This window comes from Carcharhinus amblyrhynchos, chromosome 3 (assembly GCF_965287045.1).
Source record: "Carcharhinus amblyrhynchos chromosome 3, sCarAmb.v2.hapA, whole genome shotgun sequence".
Classification (NCBI taxonomy): Eukaryota; Metazoa; Chordata; class Chondrichthyes; order Carcharhiniformes; family Carcharhinidae; genus Carcharhinus; species Carcharhinus amblyrhynchos.
In genome coordinates this window covers 27,044,046-27,061,986 of record NC_137326.1, presented here as the reverse complement: position 1 = coordinate 27,061,986, position 17,941 = coordinate 27,044,046, and the positions used below count along the sequence as shown (strand labels likewise).

Sequence of the window (17,941 nt, the reverse complement as noted above, 5' to 3'; positions counted from 1 at the left end):
CAGGAAATCAGGGAGGAGGCACAGATGCAGCATTTATAGTATTCCATTAATGGAGGCCAGTCGGGTGCCCTCCAGAATTGGCATTCATAATAGGCCAAAGAGCATCTAATATAATTATCAGCAATTTACTGATAATTAAAATGCCAGATTAGCGATTGGAGCATTGAGACTATGGCTTATAGCAGGTCAGTGTTGGGGGTGGTATGGAGCAAGAATGGCCACTGCCACTTCTTCCACTGCAGCAACTCAGAAACATTAACATCTTAGTGTCATTTTCCAAATGGTGTCCCAGGTAAACATGAGGTAAATTTACCTGCCTTCAGCCCATTGTTAGCATTTACATGCTGAAGGCATACAAGTAGTTGGTGGTGGCAGTCTCAGCAAGGGAGCAAGAGGGAATTCTGACACGGCGATGAGGCCGCAACAGTAAGCCTCACTGCTTGCATTTTTGTTATTCTCCACTATGAATTTGCCCAATATAAGGTGGGAAAATGGGAAAACTTTCCATCACCCCAACACCACAGACTCCATCGGCTGGATTTTCAAACACCAACAGACCAGGGCCCAAAGCTCACAAGAGGTTATTACAGAAGGTCAGGGGGCATGGGGTTGGGGGTAGGGTGTTAGCGTGGATAGAGGACTGGTTGTCAAATAGGAGGCAGAGAGTGGGGGTCAATGGGTGCTATTCGGATTGGCGGATGGTGACTAGTGGGGTGCCCCAGGGGTCGGTGCTGGGGCCTCAGCTATTCACCATTTATATAGATGATCTGGAGGAGGGAACCGCGTGTAGGGTGTCGAAATTTGCTGATGACACCAAAATTGGTGGAAAGGCAAATTGTGCGGAGGGTGGTGAGAGTCTACAGAAGGATCTAGATAGGCTGGGCGAATGGGCCAGGAAATGGCAAATGGAATTTAATGTTGGCAAGTGCGAGGTGGTCCACTTTGGTAGGAATAATGGTAGGAAGGATTATTACTTACGTGGAGAAAAACTGCAGCAGGCGATGGTGCAGAGGGACCTCGGGGTCCTTGTGCATGAGTCGCAAAAACCCAGCTTGCAGGTGCAGCAGGTGGTCAGGAAGGCGAATGGGATGCTGGCCTTCATAGCGAGGGGGATTGAATATAAAAGTAGGAAGGTCTTGCTGTGGCTGTATAGGGCATTGGTGAGGCTGCAGCTGGAGTACTGTGTGCAGTTTTGGGCGCCGTACTTACGCAAGGATATTTTGGCCTTGGAGGGAGTGCAGAGGAGGTTTACTAGGCTGATGCCGGAGTTGAGGGGGTTGAGCTATGAGGAGAGGCTGAATAAATTAGGCTTGTACTCGTTAGAGTTTAGAAGAATGAGGGGAGATCTCATTGAGACGTATAAGATGATGAATGGGATGGATAGGATAGAGGTGGAGAGACTCTTCCCGCTCAGAAAGGATAGTAGGACTAGGGGGCACAGCCTCAAGATAAAGGGGAGGCGGTTTGGAACAGAGTTGAGGAGGAACTTCTTCACTCAAAGGGTGGTGAATCTCTGGAATTCTCTGCCCGTTGAAGTGGTGGAGGCTACCTCGCTAAATATTTTTAAGATGCGGGTTGATGGGTTTTTGATAAGAGAGGAGATTAAGGGTTATGGGGAGAGGGCAAGAATGTGGAACTGAGCCACGACAGATCAGCCATGATCTTATTGAATGGCGGGGCAGGCTCGAAGGGCTAGTTGGCCTACTCCTGCTCCTATTTCTTATGTTCTTATGTGAACAGAATTGAAAAATCACAGTCCTGGAAGTTGTCTCTGGATTCCAATGCCTCTGGTACAGTTGAGAATTTTCAAAAGGATGGCCAGGCTGGGATGGGGAATGGGGAGCACACTCGGTTCCAATTAATGGCTCATTAAATTCCTTAAGGAGCCTGTTAATAGCCAGGGAGGGAGATTCTCAAATCACAGTCCTGGAAGTTGTCTCTGGATTCTAATGCCTCTGGCTCAGTCTGTAATTTTCAAAGGGATGGCCAGGCTGGGATGGGGAATGGGGAGTACACTAAGTGCTCCCCAGCACCTAGTGTGCTCAGCAACAATCTGGTGCATATTGGTGCATAACTGTCAGGTTTGTTGTGGGGAGAAATAAAAGTTTATATTTAATTCTTTAGAAGTGTCATTTCATGGGACAGCTTGCACTGGTTGAACATTTTACAGTCATTTTAGCTGCATGGCCACTTTCCTGTCCTCCAAGGAGTTGTCTGTTCTATTTAGCAAGGCAGTGGACCATCATGGCTGCTCCTTGCTTTTGCCACTAACCCCGGGCAGACAGCTCCCATCTCCTGGTGATGCACAGTGCCACTAATTAGGAACCAAGCTCATCCCCTGTCCAATTTGGCGACATATATTTTATAAAAGCATCGCATGAGTGTGGAATTGGGACATAGAATTTATCTAAGCATTGGGTACCTGACCCCGCTTTGAAATCCTGTTCAATGATCATGATGCAGGGAACAGACTCAAGAAATGTTACCAGAAAGGATAACCTGTAAAGATTATTGAATTCTTAAGTAAACAACTACATCTCCATAAACAAGCAAAAATATTTTTGCATTATATTTCAAATCATTTTATAAGTTATTTTAAAGTGGCCTAAATTCTTGTAAATATGAGCTGTAGTATTTTGAAGAAGCTATTTTAATTTTTTGGAAGACAGAAATACTATCAGATTTTAAAAATGGAAAATGTAACCCTCACCTGATAAGCAAAGATGAGTTTGCTAATTCGCATAACAAATGATTTTAAATTCAAGTAATTTTTCAACTTCACGCTTCCATTGAGAAATCTCACCCATTAGAATATGGGCATAGATTGCCTGTGATTTCTCAAACATCAATTTGAATGACTTAGAAACTGTACACAGCAGAGCTAAAAAAATAAAAAAGAGATAAAAGGGGGGCGGTTTAGAACGGAGTTGAGGAGGAACTTCTTCACTCAAAGGGTGGTGAATCTCTGGAATTCTCTGCCCGTTGAAGTGGTGGAGGCTGCCTCGCTAAATATTTTTACGACGCGGGTTGATGGGTTTTTGATAGGAGAGGGGATTAAGGGTTATGGGGAGAGGGCGGGAAAGTGGAACTGAGCAGCGACAGATCAGCCATGATCTTATTGAATGGCGGGGCAGGCTCGAAGGGCTGGATGGCCTACTCCTGCTCCTATTTCTTATGTTCTTATTATGTTCTAATTCCTGTTGTTGCAAAAGTATTATTTACTGTATTTTATCTACATTTTGTTGCCACTAACAAGTCAGCAATTGCTGTTTTTGCACCCATCAATCTGTCTCATCAAGGATGCAACCAAATGTTGGTTGGAAAAGTTATTTGCCTAATTCAATTTGGTAATATGTTCTGTTTGTGCCCATCTCACAACAGATTTAAAATGTCATGGAAAAATGTAACCCTCACCCAACACACAAAGACAAGTTCGATACAAATAGCGCAACAAATGCACTTGAATCCAAGTGTAAAGGCTAATAATTTTGTCAATTAAATGAATATGTTTACTAAATAGTTAGCAAGCTTGAAAACTAGTTGTAATTTGGTTGTAATACAAGCATGAAAATATGAAGCTTTGTAAAGATGAAAAGCCTCCTAATTGTTTCTGATTTCCAAAACATGCAAACAGGCAGAACTGGCTGTGTGGAATATTTCTGAAGCACAGGTCTCCATTTCAAAGAAATCTTAGGGGAAACAGTTGTTAAGAGGCAACACGAGTTCCATGCCACCGGCCTAAAACAGAATTGCTTCAGAATATTCTTACAGATTGAGAGAAGAAAGTGACAGAGGCTGCAGAGAAGCTCAAGCAAAAAAGTTGAAATGTTATTGAGTACATGCATTGCTATCTTCATTTATGCCATGCAAGCATTAAAAAACAAAGTTGAAGCAAATGGTCACTTAAATAAGTTTGAAATATTAATTTTAAAAATTAAGTAGTATTTAGCAAAATTCAAAACTTGAAGAATATTGAATATCAACAAGAATTTTAACCATAATGCTTTATTACTCATTACTTATCTTGTTAAGCTGCAGACCTTATCTGCCATATACCTACCATTTTACTGCATTATGTTATATGCTGCAGTAGATAAACAATAAATACCATGGCTACATTTCTCATAAAATATACTTTAACAAAATAACTGGAGCTTTAAATAAATTAAGGACTGTGTCTTCAGATTTGAGTTATTTTTCAATCATTCAACACTGTAAGTGAATTTCAATCATGACGCACATTTCCCTCTCACATCAAATACAAATTATGTTTATCAATGATGGCAAATGTTTTATTGGATTTTTTTAAAGATGCACTTATCCTATATTATTCAATAACAAACTGTTAAAAGGTTGTGATTCTTGAGAATGTAATTTAATTAATAGCAATGAAAATCAATCTGAAAGTCTTGGCACTAACCATCAGCTGGAGGCACCACCTGATCTAGCAACTTCATGCTAGTTCGCTTCCATATTTTTTTAATAACAGCTCTCAATTCCTCATTAGCTTGATCTAGGTTGCCTGTATTAAAGGAAAAAAAACATGCAACAGAATCAGTCACATGACGCTTTTGAAACAGTGGAACAGCTTATCATTCATTTTGCTGGAAAATACTTTGGACTACTGAAATATTGCTAACAATATAGATCAACCATAACTGAAAACCTATTGGGTGAAAGCAGTTATGTTTCTATTATGTATAGGTTATTTTTTATTAAGTAGCCTTCTGTGCAGTACCTTACTGATTTTTTTAAAAAATCCAAGTATATTGTATCAACTGGTTTCCCTTCATCTATCCTGCTCTTCCACATCAAAGAATTCTAATAAATTTGTCAAGCACAGGTTCCTCTTATGAAGCTGTGCTGTGTCTGCCTGATGATGCTATGTATTTCTAAACACACTGCTACTACATTCTTTAAAATGGACTCTAACATTTTTCCAACAACAGATGTTAAGCTAACTGGTCTATATTTAAATAATTTTTGACTCATTAAAATTCCTGAGAAAGATTTTTTTAGTGAACCAAAGGTAACAGGAAATCTGTGAATAACTAGCGAATACATATCTGGACATGAAGAAGATTAAATATTTAAACAAAAAAATGGTGGTACTGCAGGAAATAATTGTCCAGGGTCAGATTATTAAAGCCCAGGCCTGAATTTCACACTGAGCATGTGAGCAAAGTCAGCAATCCCGAAAGCAGATGTATAATTTGCTCCTAGGTGAGATTGCATTCTCAATGTGATTATATGCTGGGTGGTTAATTAACACCCACCCAATGTGAAATGCATCTTCTGGCTGGCCTGACAGTAAAAGGTGGGGTAGGAATGAGTCAGGCATCAGGTGCAATGTTATATCCCAAAAATTCAATTAAACTAGCTATGGGAAAAAAATAGGTTGTACAACATGGAAACAAGTTTGCTGTTAAAACTGCAACTTGCTATCTATAAACTGATCCCAATTAAAACCTTCACTGATTCAATATATTTGTGTATAGTAGTTCTGAAATTTGCTGAGCCTCTGCCACTGATCCAACTCAATTTTGCAGTAGCAGTGAGAAAGCAGTGGGTGAGGGGTGGGGGTGAAAGAGTTGGCAAGGCGGTTCTCTTCATCTATTTATATCAGTGAGGGAAAAGAAAAGCAATGAATAAGCATTTCTCCAGCAGTTTTAATGATTTCAGAATATCCCAGAATGCCTCACCATGTTTTAAAGTGTGGCCACTGCTATCATGTGGAAAATGCGTGTGCCAGCCACTTTATGCACAGCAAGTCCCATAGACAATAATGTTGGATCTTTTACATTTGTCTGAGTGGCTAAATATCTCACCTGAATACTGGCACCACAGACATTGTAGCACTTTCTCAGAACTATAATAAGACTGTAAGGCAACATGCCCCCAGCCTGGATCCACCCACCCTCCAGGGCCCCTAAGGGACCCTTCCTCTGCAGCCTGGCAGCAGCAGAAGGGCAAATGGCTACTGGAACTACCTTTTCAAGCCCCTATTGGGGCCCAAGGTGCCAGGCCAGGGTGTAAGTGCCAGGGGGCAGTGGGGAGTTTGAAGGCGGAGGGGGACTGAGGGGAAGGGGGCTGAGAAGGAGGGGGTCAGGTCAGATAAATCTCCTGCTTGCGTGTTGTGGGGAGGACGAGGATGTCTCTCGTTGCTGAGGAGTTGGTGGTGTTTTCTCAACCCTTGGGGTTCAACATACCAGGTCCTCGCTTGTAAGGACCTGTACTAAAGGCCGCCTGCTGCAGGTCCCACTGGGGAGGTGGATGAATATCAGGGAATATTGATTCAGACTGCAAATCCACTAATTGTACTTAAATAAGAACATAAGAACATAAGAAATAGGAGCTGGATTAGGCCATGTAGCCCTTCGAGCCTGCCCCGCCATTCAATAAGATCATGGCTGATCTGAAGTGGTTCAGTTCCACTTTCCCGCTTTCTCCCCATAACCCTTAATTCCCTTGTCTGTCAAAAACCTAACTACCCATGACTTAAATATATTCAGCGAGGCAGCCTCCACCACTTCAACAGGCAGAGAATTCCAGAGATTCACCACCCTTTGAGTGAAGAAGTTCCTCCTCAACTCCGTTCTAAACTGTACCCTCCTTATCTTGAGGCTGTGCCCTCTAGTCCTGCCGTCCTTTCTGAGTGGGAAGAATCTTTCTACCTCTACCCTATCCATCCCTTTCATTATCTTATATGTCTCTATAAGATCCCCCCTCATCCTTCTAAACTCCAACGAGTACAGACCCAGTCTATTTCGTCTCTCTTCATAGGCTAACCCCCTCACCTCCGGTATCAGCCTAGTGAACCTCCTCTGCACTCCCTCCAAGGCCAAAATATCCTTGCGCAAGTGCGGTGACCAAAACTGCACACAGTACTCCAGCTGCGGCCTCACCAGTACCCTGTACAGTTGCAGCAAGACCTCCCTGCTTTTATATTCTATCCCCCTCGCTATAAAGGCCAGCATCCCATTCGCCTTCTTGATCACCTGCTGCACCTGCAGACTGGGTTTTTGCGACTCACGCACAAGGACCCCCAGGTCCCTCTGCACCGTAGCATGCTGTAGCTTTTTGCCCTTTAAATAGTAATCCGTCCTACTATTATTTCTGCCAAAATGGATAACCTCACACTTGCTAACATTATACTCCATCTGCCAGGTCCTCGCCCACTCGCTCAGCCTATCCGGATCCCTCTGCAGACTTTCCACATCCTCCGCACAATTTGCTTTTCCACTCATCTGTGTGTCATCAGCAAATTTCATCACCCTACACTCAGCCCCCTCCTCCAGATCATCTATATAAATGGTAAATAGCTGAGGCCCCAGCAACGATCCCTGCTGCACTCCACTAGTCACCAACCGCCAATCAGAATAGCACCCATTGATACCAACTCTCTGCCTCCTATTAGACAACCAATCCTCTATCCACACTAACACCCTACCCCCAACTCCATGTCCCCTAACCTTCTGAAGCAATCTTTTGTGTGGCACCTTGTCAAACGCTTTTTGAAAATCGAGAAACACCACATCCACCGGTTCCCCTCTGTCTACCGCACTAGTCACATCCTCATAGAAATCCAATAAATTTGTCAAACACAACTTCCCCCTAACGAATCCGTGCTGCATCTGCTCTATCAAACCATATTAATCGGCCTCACACCCACTCTGGCCGGGAAATCAACCAGTGCGACAGCGCAGCCTGGGAGGGTTGCAGCGGGTTTGATGACCCGCGCAAAGCCTGCTTTCCTGCGTACTCCCAATTCTCCAGGTCATCATGACCATGATCAGGGCGAGCTTCCCCTGCCAAAAATCAGGTTGATGACTAAGGTTATTGACCTTAAATGTTAGCTATTTCTTTGCGAATGCTGCCTGACCTGCTGAGTGCTTCCAGCATTTTCTGTTTTTATTTCCGATTTCAAACATCTGCAATATTTTGATTTTTACTCCACTTTAGCCAATTATGGTTCCTGCTTTTAGAGGTTGTATCTTCAAGTTTGTAGGCTGAGAGGCATGGCTCAAAGAAATTTATTCAAGCCAGTTTTGACCATTAGTATTAAGTCAATATCAATTATCACTAGATATAATTCAGATACCTTTCTACACTTCTGCTCCAAATCTACACAAGTCTTACCCTCTGTTTTGATTTTCAATGCTGTTCTCACCAAGGCAAAAAGGGTTGCATTGAACATCACTGTTCCATCACTATTCAGGGGCATGTTCATGGCTACCAATCTCTGTAATTTAAAAGTAAATAGTAAATATTAGATGTACAAGGGAAAATATTCTACTATATTGTGTTACGTGTTGTTTGGGTGAGAATTATTATCATTTGAGCAACCTAAGGGTACTGCTCTTCAGAATAATCTTTTATGTTCTTGACTCAGAGGAAGTTCCATAATGGCATTATAATGACACAAAATGACATTCAAACCATCAAGTCCATGCTAAAGTAAAGATTATTTATTAGTCACAAGTAAGGCATTAACACTACATTAACACTGCAATGAAGTTACTGTGAAATTCCCCTAGTCGCCACACTCCGGCGCCTGTTCGGGTCAATGCACTTAATCAGCACATCTTTCAGACTGTGGGATGAAACCGGAGTACCCGGAGGAAATCCACAAGACACGGGGAAAATGTGCAAACTCCACACAGACAGTGACCCAATCTGGGAATCGAGCCCGGGTCCTTGGCGCTGTGAGGCAGCAGTGCTAACCACAGTGCTACCATTCTGCTGATGCTAACGCTGTAAAGCAATCCAGTCAGGCCCATTCCTCTTCTCTACCTCCACAGCCATGCAAGTTTACTTCTCTCAAGTGTCCATCCAATTTCCTTTTGAAATTATTCAACATTTATAAAAACAGTTCATGGCATCTCTGGCTGGGCCAACATTTATTGCCATCCCTAACTGCCATTTACCTTAATGGCTTGGTAGGCCATTTCAGTGGGCATTCATGAGTCAGCAACACTGTTGTGGATCTGGATTCAAATGGTAGACAAGACCAAGTAAGGACAGCAGATTTCATCTTCCAAAGAATATTAGTGACCATTCAATACAATGGTCCCATGGTCATCATTAGACTTTCATCATCTGTAGTGGTGGGATTTGAACTTGGGTCCAATCTCAGTTGCTGGATTACTACTGCAGTGATAATACACTATGCCATCGCCTCCCCTAAATCCCTTGTTATTTTGCTTCCATTGCACTGAGAGGCAGCTAGCTCCAGCAAGGTTCTGCCTCACAATAGCCTGCATATCTTGCCCGAAATGCAAATACACTAGTTCTTGTACTGTCAGCTAATGGAAACAGCTTTTCTCTGCCCACCACATTAAAACCTTTCGTTATCTTATTTACATCTATCAAATCTTCCCTCAATCCCTTTTGCCCCAAGAAGAACAACTCCAGTCCCTAAATGAATGCTGTTGCTAAGATCACTTGCCCCTGGAACTATTCTGGTGTCATAGAGGTTTGCAGCATGGAAACAGGTCCTTTAGCCCAACTTGTCCATGTCACCCAGTTTTTAACCATTAAACTAGTCCCAATTGCCCGCATTTGGCCCATATCTCTCTATACCCATCTTACCAATGTAACTATTTAAATGCATTTTAAAAGACAAAATTGTACCCGCCCCTACTACTACCACCCCAGCAGTTTGTTCCAGACACTCGCCTCCCTGCGTGTGAAAAGGTAACAGGTGCCATGCAGTGGGTGGGAGATGCATAGCTTGGCATAGGGTGATGGAGAATGGATGGAGGAGCACAGCTTGGCATTGAGAGTATGAGCAGAACCTTTTTAACCCACCTTTTAAAAATGTTCCCTCATGCAGAATATGGTTCATAACTCCTCTAAGGGGCCATGAACCACAACTTTTTTAAAAAAACCTTCCATAATTCCATGAAAATTGCACAGGACATGTCTATCTCCACAATGGAGCCAGCCAGGTCAGGAGTGCTGGATACAGGTTTCGATAGGAACCAGCCAGCACCCTTTAAAACACTCCTGAAAATCAGACAACCTTGGAAAAAGGTTGGGCTTCCTGGAATTGGGACCTACCTGCCATTTTTTAAGAGTCCCCAAGTCATCTCAACTCAAGTGAAAATTCAGCCCTAAATGTCTTCTGAAATTAGTTCTGTCACTGCAGGAAAATTCATAATAAACTAAATTAAGAGCATAAGAATATAGGAAATAGGAGCAGAAGAAGGCCACAGAACTCCTCAAGCCTATTCTGCCAATAAATAAGATTATAGCTGATCTTCAACCTAAACTGCAGTTTTCCTCCTAATCTTCGTATCTCTAATCTTTCTTTGAGTCAAAAAGTCTCAGTATTGAATATACTCATTGAGTGAGCATCTGTAACTTTCTGGGGTAGACAATTCTGAAGATTGACAATCATCTGAATGAAGACATTTCTCCTCATCTCAATCCTAAATGATAGACCTCTGATTCTTAGAGAATAACACCTAGTTACAGTCTCTCCAATCGGAGAAACAGCTTCTCAGCACTTTTCCCCTCAGAATCTTATATATTTCAACAAAAATATCTCTGATCTATTAAATGCCAAGAAGTATAGGCCCATTCTACTCAATATTTTCTCACAGGCAAATGTCTCATCTGAGGAATCAGTCTCATGAACCTTATTTGCATGTTCTTCCTTAGGTATGGAGATCAAAATTCAAGGTGTTGTCTTACTAAAGAACTATAAATTGCACCAAGACCTCCTTGCTCCTTGTACTCCAATTCCTTTGCTATAAAGACCAACATAACAGTTGCCTAATTGTTTGCTGATAGTTTCTCACAATTTGAAAAAAATTTTTTACTATTCTCCCCACTCAAGTGAAAAACTTCACTCTTGAATTCTTAATAAGAACTATGCTGATAATCTCCTCGACCTTGTACGAATGACTTTCCGCTTCACAGCATTGGTGCATTTCAGTCACCAGATGATACCAGTACTGAGCAGTAAAGTAAGATTTTATTGAATTTCACTTTGTGACAATGAAAAATAATTCCTAATCTAAACCTACAGCAGTAGAAATTTTGAACAATTAACATGAAGTTTGGACCACTACAGAATCAATCCAGCCTTCCATGCCAGGCAAATTACAATATCACTGCTTTCATGACTGGTAAACAGAATTTTTAATTGGGTTACAAGAAACCTCAAGACTAATGTACAATTTTATAGATTTGGAGCCCAGAACATGTGCTTAATTCTCAGGAACTATAATTCTTTAACACTGAGTGCAGGTAATTGCTGATAGTATTATATGAAGCTGATTCAATTTGAGGATTGACCCACTTGTATCACAGATATAAATTGGATGAACTGTATTATCTTAGGGTGTAATAATGATTAACCTGCCTAATTTCTGCAAGAACAGATGGCAGAAATAGGTTACATTGACAAACAAATTTAAATTATCAGTGTCACTAATCAATGAAACTTTCAAGTTTAGATTTGCCATACTTACCTTGCATGCAACTCTATGTGGACAAAGTTTTCCAAAGCCCAGCGGTGGTTGAATACGTCGAAGTAGAGTAACTACATCAAGATGTTTTATCCTTCCTCTATCAAGAATTGAATTTTCAAAGCATGAGAAAATTGTTTGTTAAAAAAGCATGACATAATACAAGATAATTAAACCTACCATTCTTTAATCTTATTAGTTCACTAGCTAATAATCTAATTCAATGCCAAACTGCAGCATCAATTTCCATAAATGTCTATGTGCACAAAAATAGCATTGGTTTTGGTCTGAAGATGCCTTAAATGAACTCTCTAAGAATTGTAGATGATAGCAACAACAAAGACACAGGCAACAGAGTTTAGGATGGCTTCAAGTTAGCAAGAGGGTAGAATGCAGGTGATCAGCCAGGAGTGTACTGAAATAGTCAAGCTTGAGGTAACAAAGGCATGAGTGAGAGAATGTCACAGAGCAGTTAGTGTGCAGTTATACTCAAAATCAATTTGCTTAGAAAGTGGTTCCTGAATAAAAAGAAAATCAAAAAACGGTACCACAATTTGGGCTGGGATTTTCTGATTCCTTTGTCATAAGACTGAAAATTCCTGCCCAATGTTAATGGATTTCAGGCTGGTTCCTCAAACCTTTGAGATCAGAAAATCACGGCTGTGCTATATTAAAGATATAGACTGAGAGAAAATATGCAACCTAACGGCTGGTCCTTAAATGGACCACTGCAGGCTGAAACCAACCAGATAATTGTTTAAAATATAAATTTCTGATTTTGGAGTCACCAGGAGCAGGAATACTTTTCCTTAATAAAGTCATTCTTTCCCAGCCCCACCTCTTTTTTGGGCACACTGGATTGTCCTGAATGTAGCTACGCCTGCCTTATGTGCTCATGACAACCCTATACTGTAGGAGGGGCTTCATACTGCTGTTAGACCTCTCATTTAAAAATTCCAACACCTGGTTCAGGTGTGAGCCCTGAATGCTTTTTCTTTTGCCTATACCAATATGGCGGGCAGTGCACTATGGGCTTATAACAAACATGTGTTTCCTACATACTAACTTGGAGGCTTGGGATGCCATTTAACAGCTAAAAAAACAGATGCAACTTGGTCCTGTCTTCATGTTATTTACAATTTGCAAATGTAAATCATTTAATAGAGCTGTACATAAGTTGTTTACAGATTGTTATGCTCAGAGAAAATTCAACATAAATATTACACTTATAAAGTTGTGCAACAAACTTTTGTGTTTACTAAAACAGTAAATAAACTGGAAATGAAGTGCAGATGAACTAGAAATTAAGGAGATACTTCACAGCTTAATATTCTTTTAGCCATGTTTTTCTCTTTTCTTCATCATTAATGCCATATGTTTAAATAAAATCTTTGGATATGGGTGTAGTTGACAAGGTTGGCATTCTTTATCCATTCATAGTTTCCTTGAGAATGTGGTGATGGGCCTTCTTCCGAAACTCGTGCAGACCTGTTCAGTGGTTTGATACTGAATGACTTTCGAATGACTATAGACCAGACTAGGTAAAGACATCAAATTTCTTTCCCTTAATGAATCACTTGGGCTTTTACAACAGCATGACAGTCCCTTTGTGATTTTTACTGGTACCAGCTTTTTCTTTCCAACCTTGTTTTAACATTGAGTTCAAATTTTAAATAGTCATAGATTGATTTGAACTCACTTTCATTGGATTAGTACTCAGGTACCATAACCCCAACATCACAGATCCATAATGTGAAATCTTAATAAAATAAGCTCTGCATTTTCTACTTGCAATATATATAAGGTAATGTTATGAATTGGCACCATTAGCATAAAACTTTGTTTGTTTGGAATTTGGGTATGTCACCTTAAAGTTAATTGATGGAGAATCATGAAAGCATGCTTTGGAGTTCCTGAAATGTACCTCATCAGTGGTACACTGCGTAGGAGCACAAATTTGTTAAATTACCCCTTTACTGTTATGCTCTACAGAGAAAATGTAGCAAAGCATGTAATAACATACATAATTTGTAAAAATTGTATAGAATCATAAAATGGTTACAGCACAGAAGTTCAACCTGTCATGTCTGTGCCAACACTCTGAAAGGGCAACCCACCTAGTGTAACAACCACATCCTTTTCCTTTAGTTCTGCAAGTCTTTTCTCTTCAGACAGGTATTCAATTCTTTCTGAAAGCTGAATCTGCCTTCATCACACACTAAAGCAAAGCCTTTCAAACCTAACCACTTGCTGCATAAGAAGTTGTTCCTTGTGTTGCCATTGATTGTTTTGCAAATCACCTGTGTACCAAAGAAATAAATTTACTTGTTTCCTGATTGGAAATGATGGCAAGAAAAGGGATATCCACTGCTTCCTGAAGACCTGGTCTGAGACGCTCAAGTCAAGTGACCCTGACCTATACAAGAAAACCATATGTAATCTAACAAGATCCAAAGATGCCAAAAGACAATACCAGGCCAAGCTAGAGTCCCAGGCTAGCCCCATGAACCCCAGCTGACTATGCAAGGTCTGCAAGACGTAACTGACTACAAGATGAAGGCATGTAAAATCGCCACACCAACACACCCCACCCTGATGAGCTTAATGCATTCTATGCTCATTTTGAGTAAAAGGTCAGAAAGAGCATGCCTTCTACTCTGGAACCCTCAGATGAATCTGTAACTGAGGTCACCATTGTAGATGTCAGAGCAGCCTTCTTGAAGGTCAAATTATGACTGGCCCGGATTGGGTATCCAGACGAGCACTCAGATCCTGCGCGGACCAGTTGGCGGAAGTATTGGCAGACATCTTCAACCCCTCTTTACAACAATCTGAGGTCCCTAACTGCTTCAAGAAGATGACCATCATCCTGGTCCCAAAAAAAAGCCAAGCAGCATGCCTTAATGACTATCGTCAGGTGGCTCTGACATCATTATGAAGTGCTTCAAAAAATTAGTCATGGCACAAATCAGTTCCAACCTCCTAGATTGCCTGGGTCCTTTACAGTTCACCTACCGCTGCAACAGGTACAGCAGATGCCATCTCCCTGGCCCTGCACTCGACCCTGGAACACCTAGATAACAAAGACACCTACGTCAAACTCCTATTGACTACAGCTCAGCCTTCAACACCATTATTCCTATGAGACTCATTTCCAAACTCCATGGCCTGGGGCTCAGCTCCTCCCTCTGCGACTGGGTCATGAACTTCCTAATCCACAGACCACAATCAGTAAAGATAGGCAATAACACCTGCTTCACGATCGTCCTCAACACCGGTGTCCCACAAGGCTGTGTCCTCAGTCCCTTATTATACTCCGTATACACCTATGACTGTGTGGCCAAATTCCCCTCTAATTCGATTTTCAAGTTTGCTGATGACACCAGCATCGTGGATCGGATCTCAAATAATGATGAGATGTAGTGCAAGAAAGAGACAGAGAATCTGCTGAACTGTTGCGGCGACAATAATCTCTCCCTCAATATCAACAAAACAAACCAGATAGTCATTGACTTCAGGAAGCATAGTGGACAACATGCCCTTGTATATATCAATGGGGACGAAGTAGAAATGGTCGAAAGCTTCAAGTATTTAAGCAACCAGATCACCAACAACCTGTCCTGGTCCCCCCAAGCCAACACTATACTTAAAAAAGCTCACCAATGCCTCTACTTTCTCAGAAGTCTAAGGAAATTTGGCATGTCCGCTATGACTCTCACCAACTTTTACAGATGCACCATAGAAAGCATTCTTTCTGGTTATATCACAGCTTGATATGGCTTCTGCTCTGCCCAAGACTGCAAGTAATTACAAAGGGTCGTGAATGAAACTCAGTCCATCACGCAAACCAACTTCCCATCCATTGACATTGTCTACACTTCCCGCTGCCTCGGAAAAGCAGGGAGCATAATCAAGGACCCCATGCACCTCGGATACACTCTCTTCCACCTTCTTCCGTTGGAAATAGATACAAAGTCTGAGGTCACATGCCAACCAACTCAAGGACAGCTTCTTTCCTACTGCCATCAGACTTCTGAATGGACTTACCTCACATTAAGTTGATCTTTCTCTACACCCTAGCTATGACTGTAACACTACATTCTGCACTATCTCCTTTCCTTCCCTATGAACAATGTGCTTTGTGTAGCATGCAAGAAACAATATTTTTACTGTATACTAATACATATGATAATAATAAATCAAATCAAATCAACTTAAATTGGTGTCCTTTGGCTCTTGATCCTTTTCCCAATGAGAACTTCTGCCCAACCCTTTTTGGTTTTGAACAATTTTATGAATTCTCTCTCAATCTCATCCAAGAAAAGCTCCATCAACATAACTAAGTCCCTAATCCCTGCAACCATTCTCATGAATCTTTTTGGCATTCTCTCTAGTACCTTCATGCCTTCCTAAAGTATGATGCTCAATACTGAAGACAATACTCTAATTGAGGAAATAATGTTCTACAAAGTTTATGATGAAGCCTTAAGTTTGTACTCCATGCCCCTATATATAAAGCCCAGGGTTCCTTTTTATTAATTCTCTCAATTTGCTCTGCTACCTTGAATGATAAATGCACATATACTGCCAGGTCCTTCTGCTCCTGCAACCATTTAGAATTGTACTCTTTATTTTATATTGCCTCTGCTCATTCTTCTTGTCAAAGTGAGTCCCTTCAGTCTCCTCTGTATTAATTTGCCACTTGCGATCTCTTCCACCAGCCTGCCTGCCCTTTTGAAGTTCAATATTATCTTCCTCACAGCTCAAAATACTTTCAAGTTTTAAGTCATCTATAATTTTTTAGATTCTGGTCTCTAAACCCAAGTCTGGGTACTGAGCTCGAGGATACCCAAGTATACCTTCGTCTAGTTTGAAAAACAACTGTTCACAATAGTCTATTTCTTGTCACTCAGCCTCCTTTATTCCATGAGCTCTATAATTCCACTCACAAGCCTGTTGTGTGGCATTTCATCAGAGCAGAATTAAATCAAATTTACTTACTTTGCTTCTGGATCATATTCAGACCATATTCTTTTAAATTCTTCCAAATGATGAGGACCCAGAATAGACCAATCACGCGTCAAATAATCAAAGTTGTCCATGATTACAGCTACAAATAAGTTTATAATCTGAGGTATAAAGACAGAGACAATTATTTGCCCATTTGGGAAAGCTTATTTCAGTAAACTGTTGACTCGTGCGTTAATTTTAAGTAGAAGAGTGAAAAATTAGCATTCACTGGAGGAACTGTTTTTCTGGTGACAATGTTATAGTGACATTGTAAAAACAGCAATTTCTGGGGAACTCAGCACATTCTTTTATAACACTTTTGTGGTTCTGGTAGATATAACCTAAGTTTTCAAGTCAGTTTTGCCCAGTAAGTAGGTATAAATTGAGCAAACCTGTTCAAAGAATTTCAGCCAACTTGTACACCTGTGACTGAACTTGAACGAACAAAGGCATAGGATTCAAGTGTGTAGTTGTCACATAGCGCCACCAAGAGGAAACACCATGAAAGCCATCAATAAATACACACATGACATACGTTAACATCAGATTTAAAGGTTTAATTATTGGTGTCACAAGGAGGCCTACATTAACACTGCAATGAAGTTATGTGAAAATCCTCTAGCTGCCACACTCTGGTACCTGTTCAGGTACAGAGTGGGCAAATTTAGCATAGCCAATGCACCTAACCAGCATGTCTTTCAGACTGTGGGAGGAAATTGAAGCACCTGCAGAAAACCCACACAGACATGGAGATAATGTGCAGACTCCACACAGACAAGCTTGGTATCAAACTTATGACATTAAAAACCTTGAAGCTACAGCCTTATACAGAAAACTTACTTGAAAAAGTTTACATGGATGGCATGAATATGATTTGAATTGTAGGTGAAGGTGTATATGTGCAGGGCATGAGAGGATGTGGATAGAACAGTAAATGCAGTGGTCAGATTTATAAACTAATAAGTGTCTTGTCCTATCGCTTGCTAAATGCATCTTGTAACCAGCAGCAAGTTCTGCTCTGTGGCCTCTTTAGTATTTGCCCCTTTCTCTTCATAGTCCCGTGGAATGTTTTTCTTCCAGGATCACCATGATGATACTTCTTTGCAGAAATCCATCCAGCCTGTGGCAGAATCATCGACCTCCAGATGAAGCCAACATTCACCATATCTGCATCAACACTAGTGTTGGAAGTGTCTGCTCCAACCCTGATGCCTCCTACAATTACTTATTTTTCATGGAGCAGTTGGAGACTCTGCGCCATTTTTTTACAAGGCTCTGTGGAATCCCTAAAGTAAAGCTGAAACTCAATGTATCTTGCTCCTGATCAAATCTGTGGCCCATCCAAAGCACTCCCACCAGTGTTATACCCAGCATGCACCAAAAGAGCTACAGATGTTAACTTTGAGAGAACTGTAATGGATAAGTAGAAATATTCTGGAAATAAAGGTAATGGT

The 17,941-nt window shown here is 41.1% G+C and overlaps 1 protein-coding gene across 1 annotated transcript in view; it reads right to left on the bottom strand.

The window, feature by feature from the left end:
• Positions 1 to 17,941, bottom strand: part of LOC145337704 (voltage-dependent L-type calcium channel subunit alpha-1D-like) — a 651,603-nt gene that overhangs the window by 94,260 nt on the left and 539,402 nt on the right. The window contains exons 38-41 of the mRNA XM_080182539.1: positions 16,479 to 16,606; positions 11,481 to 11,577; positions 8,140 to 8,242; positions 4,421 to 4,522 (exon numbers count right to left, since the gene is read on the bottom strand). Coding sequence (XP_080038665.1) covers positions 4,421 to 4,522; positions 8,140 to 8,242; positions 11,481 to 11,577; positions 16,479 to 16,606 — 430 coding nt within the window. The remainder of the gene's footprint in view (positions 1 to 4,420; positions 4,523 to 8,139; positions 8,243 to 11,480; positions 11,578 to 16,478; positions 16,607 to 17,941) is intronic.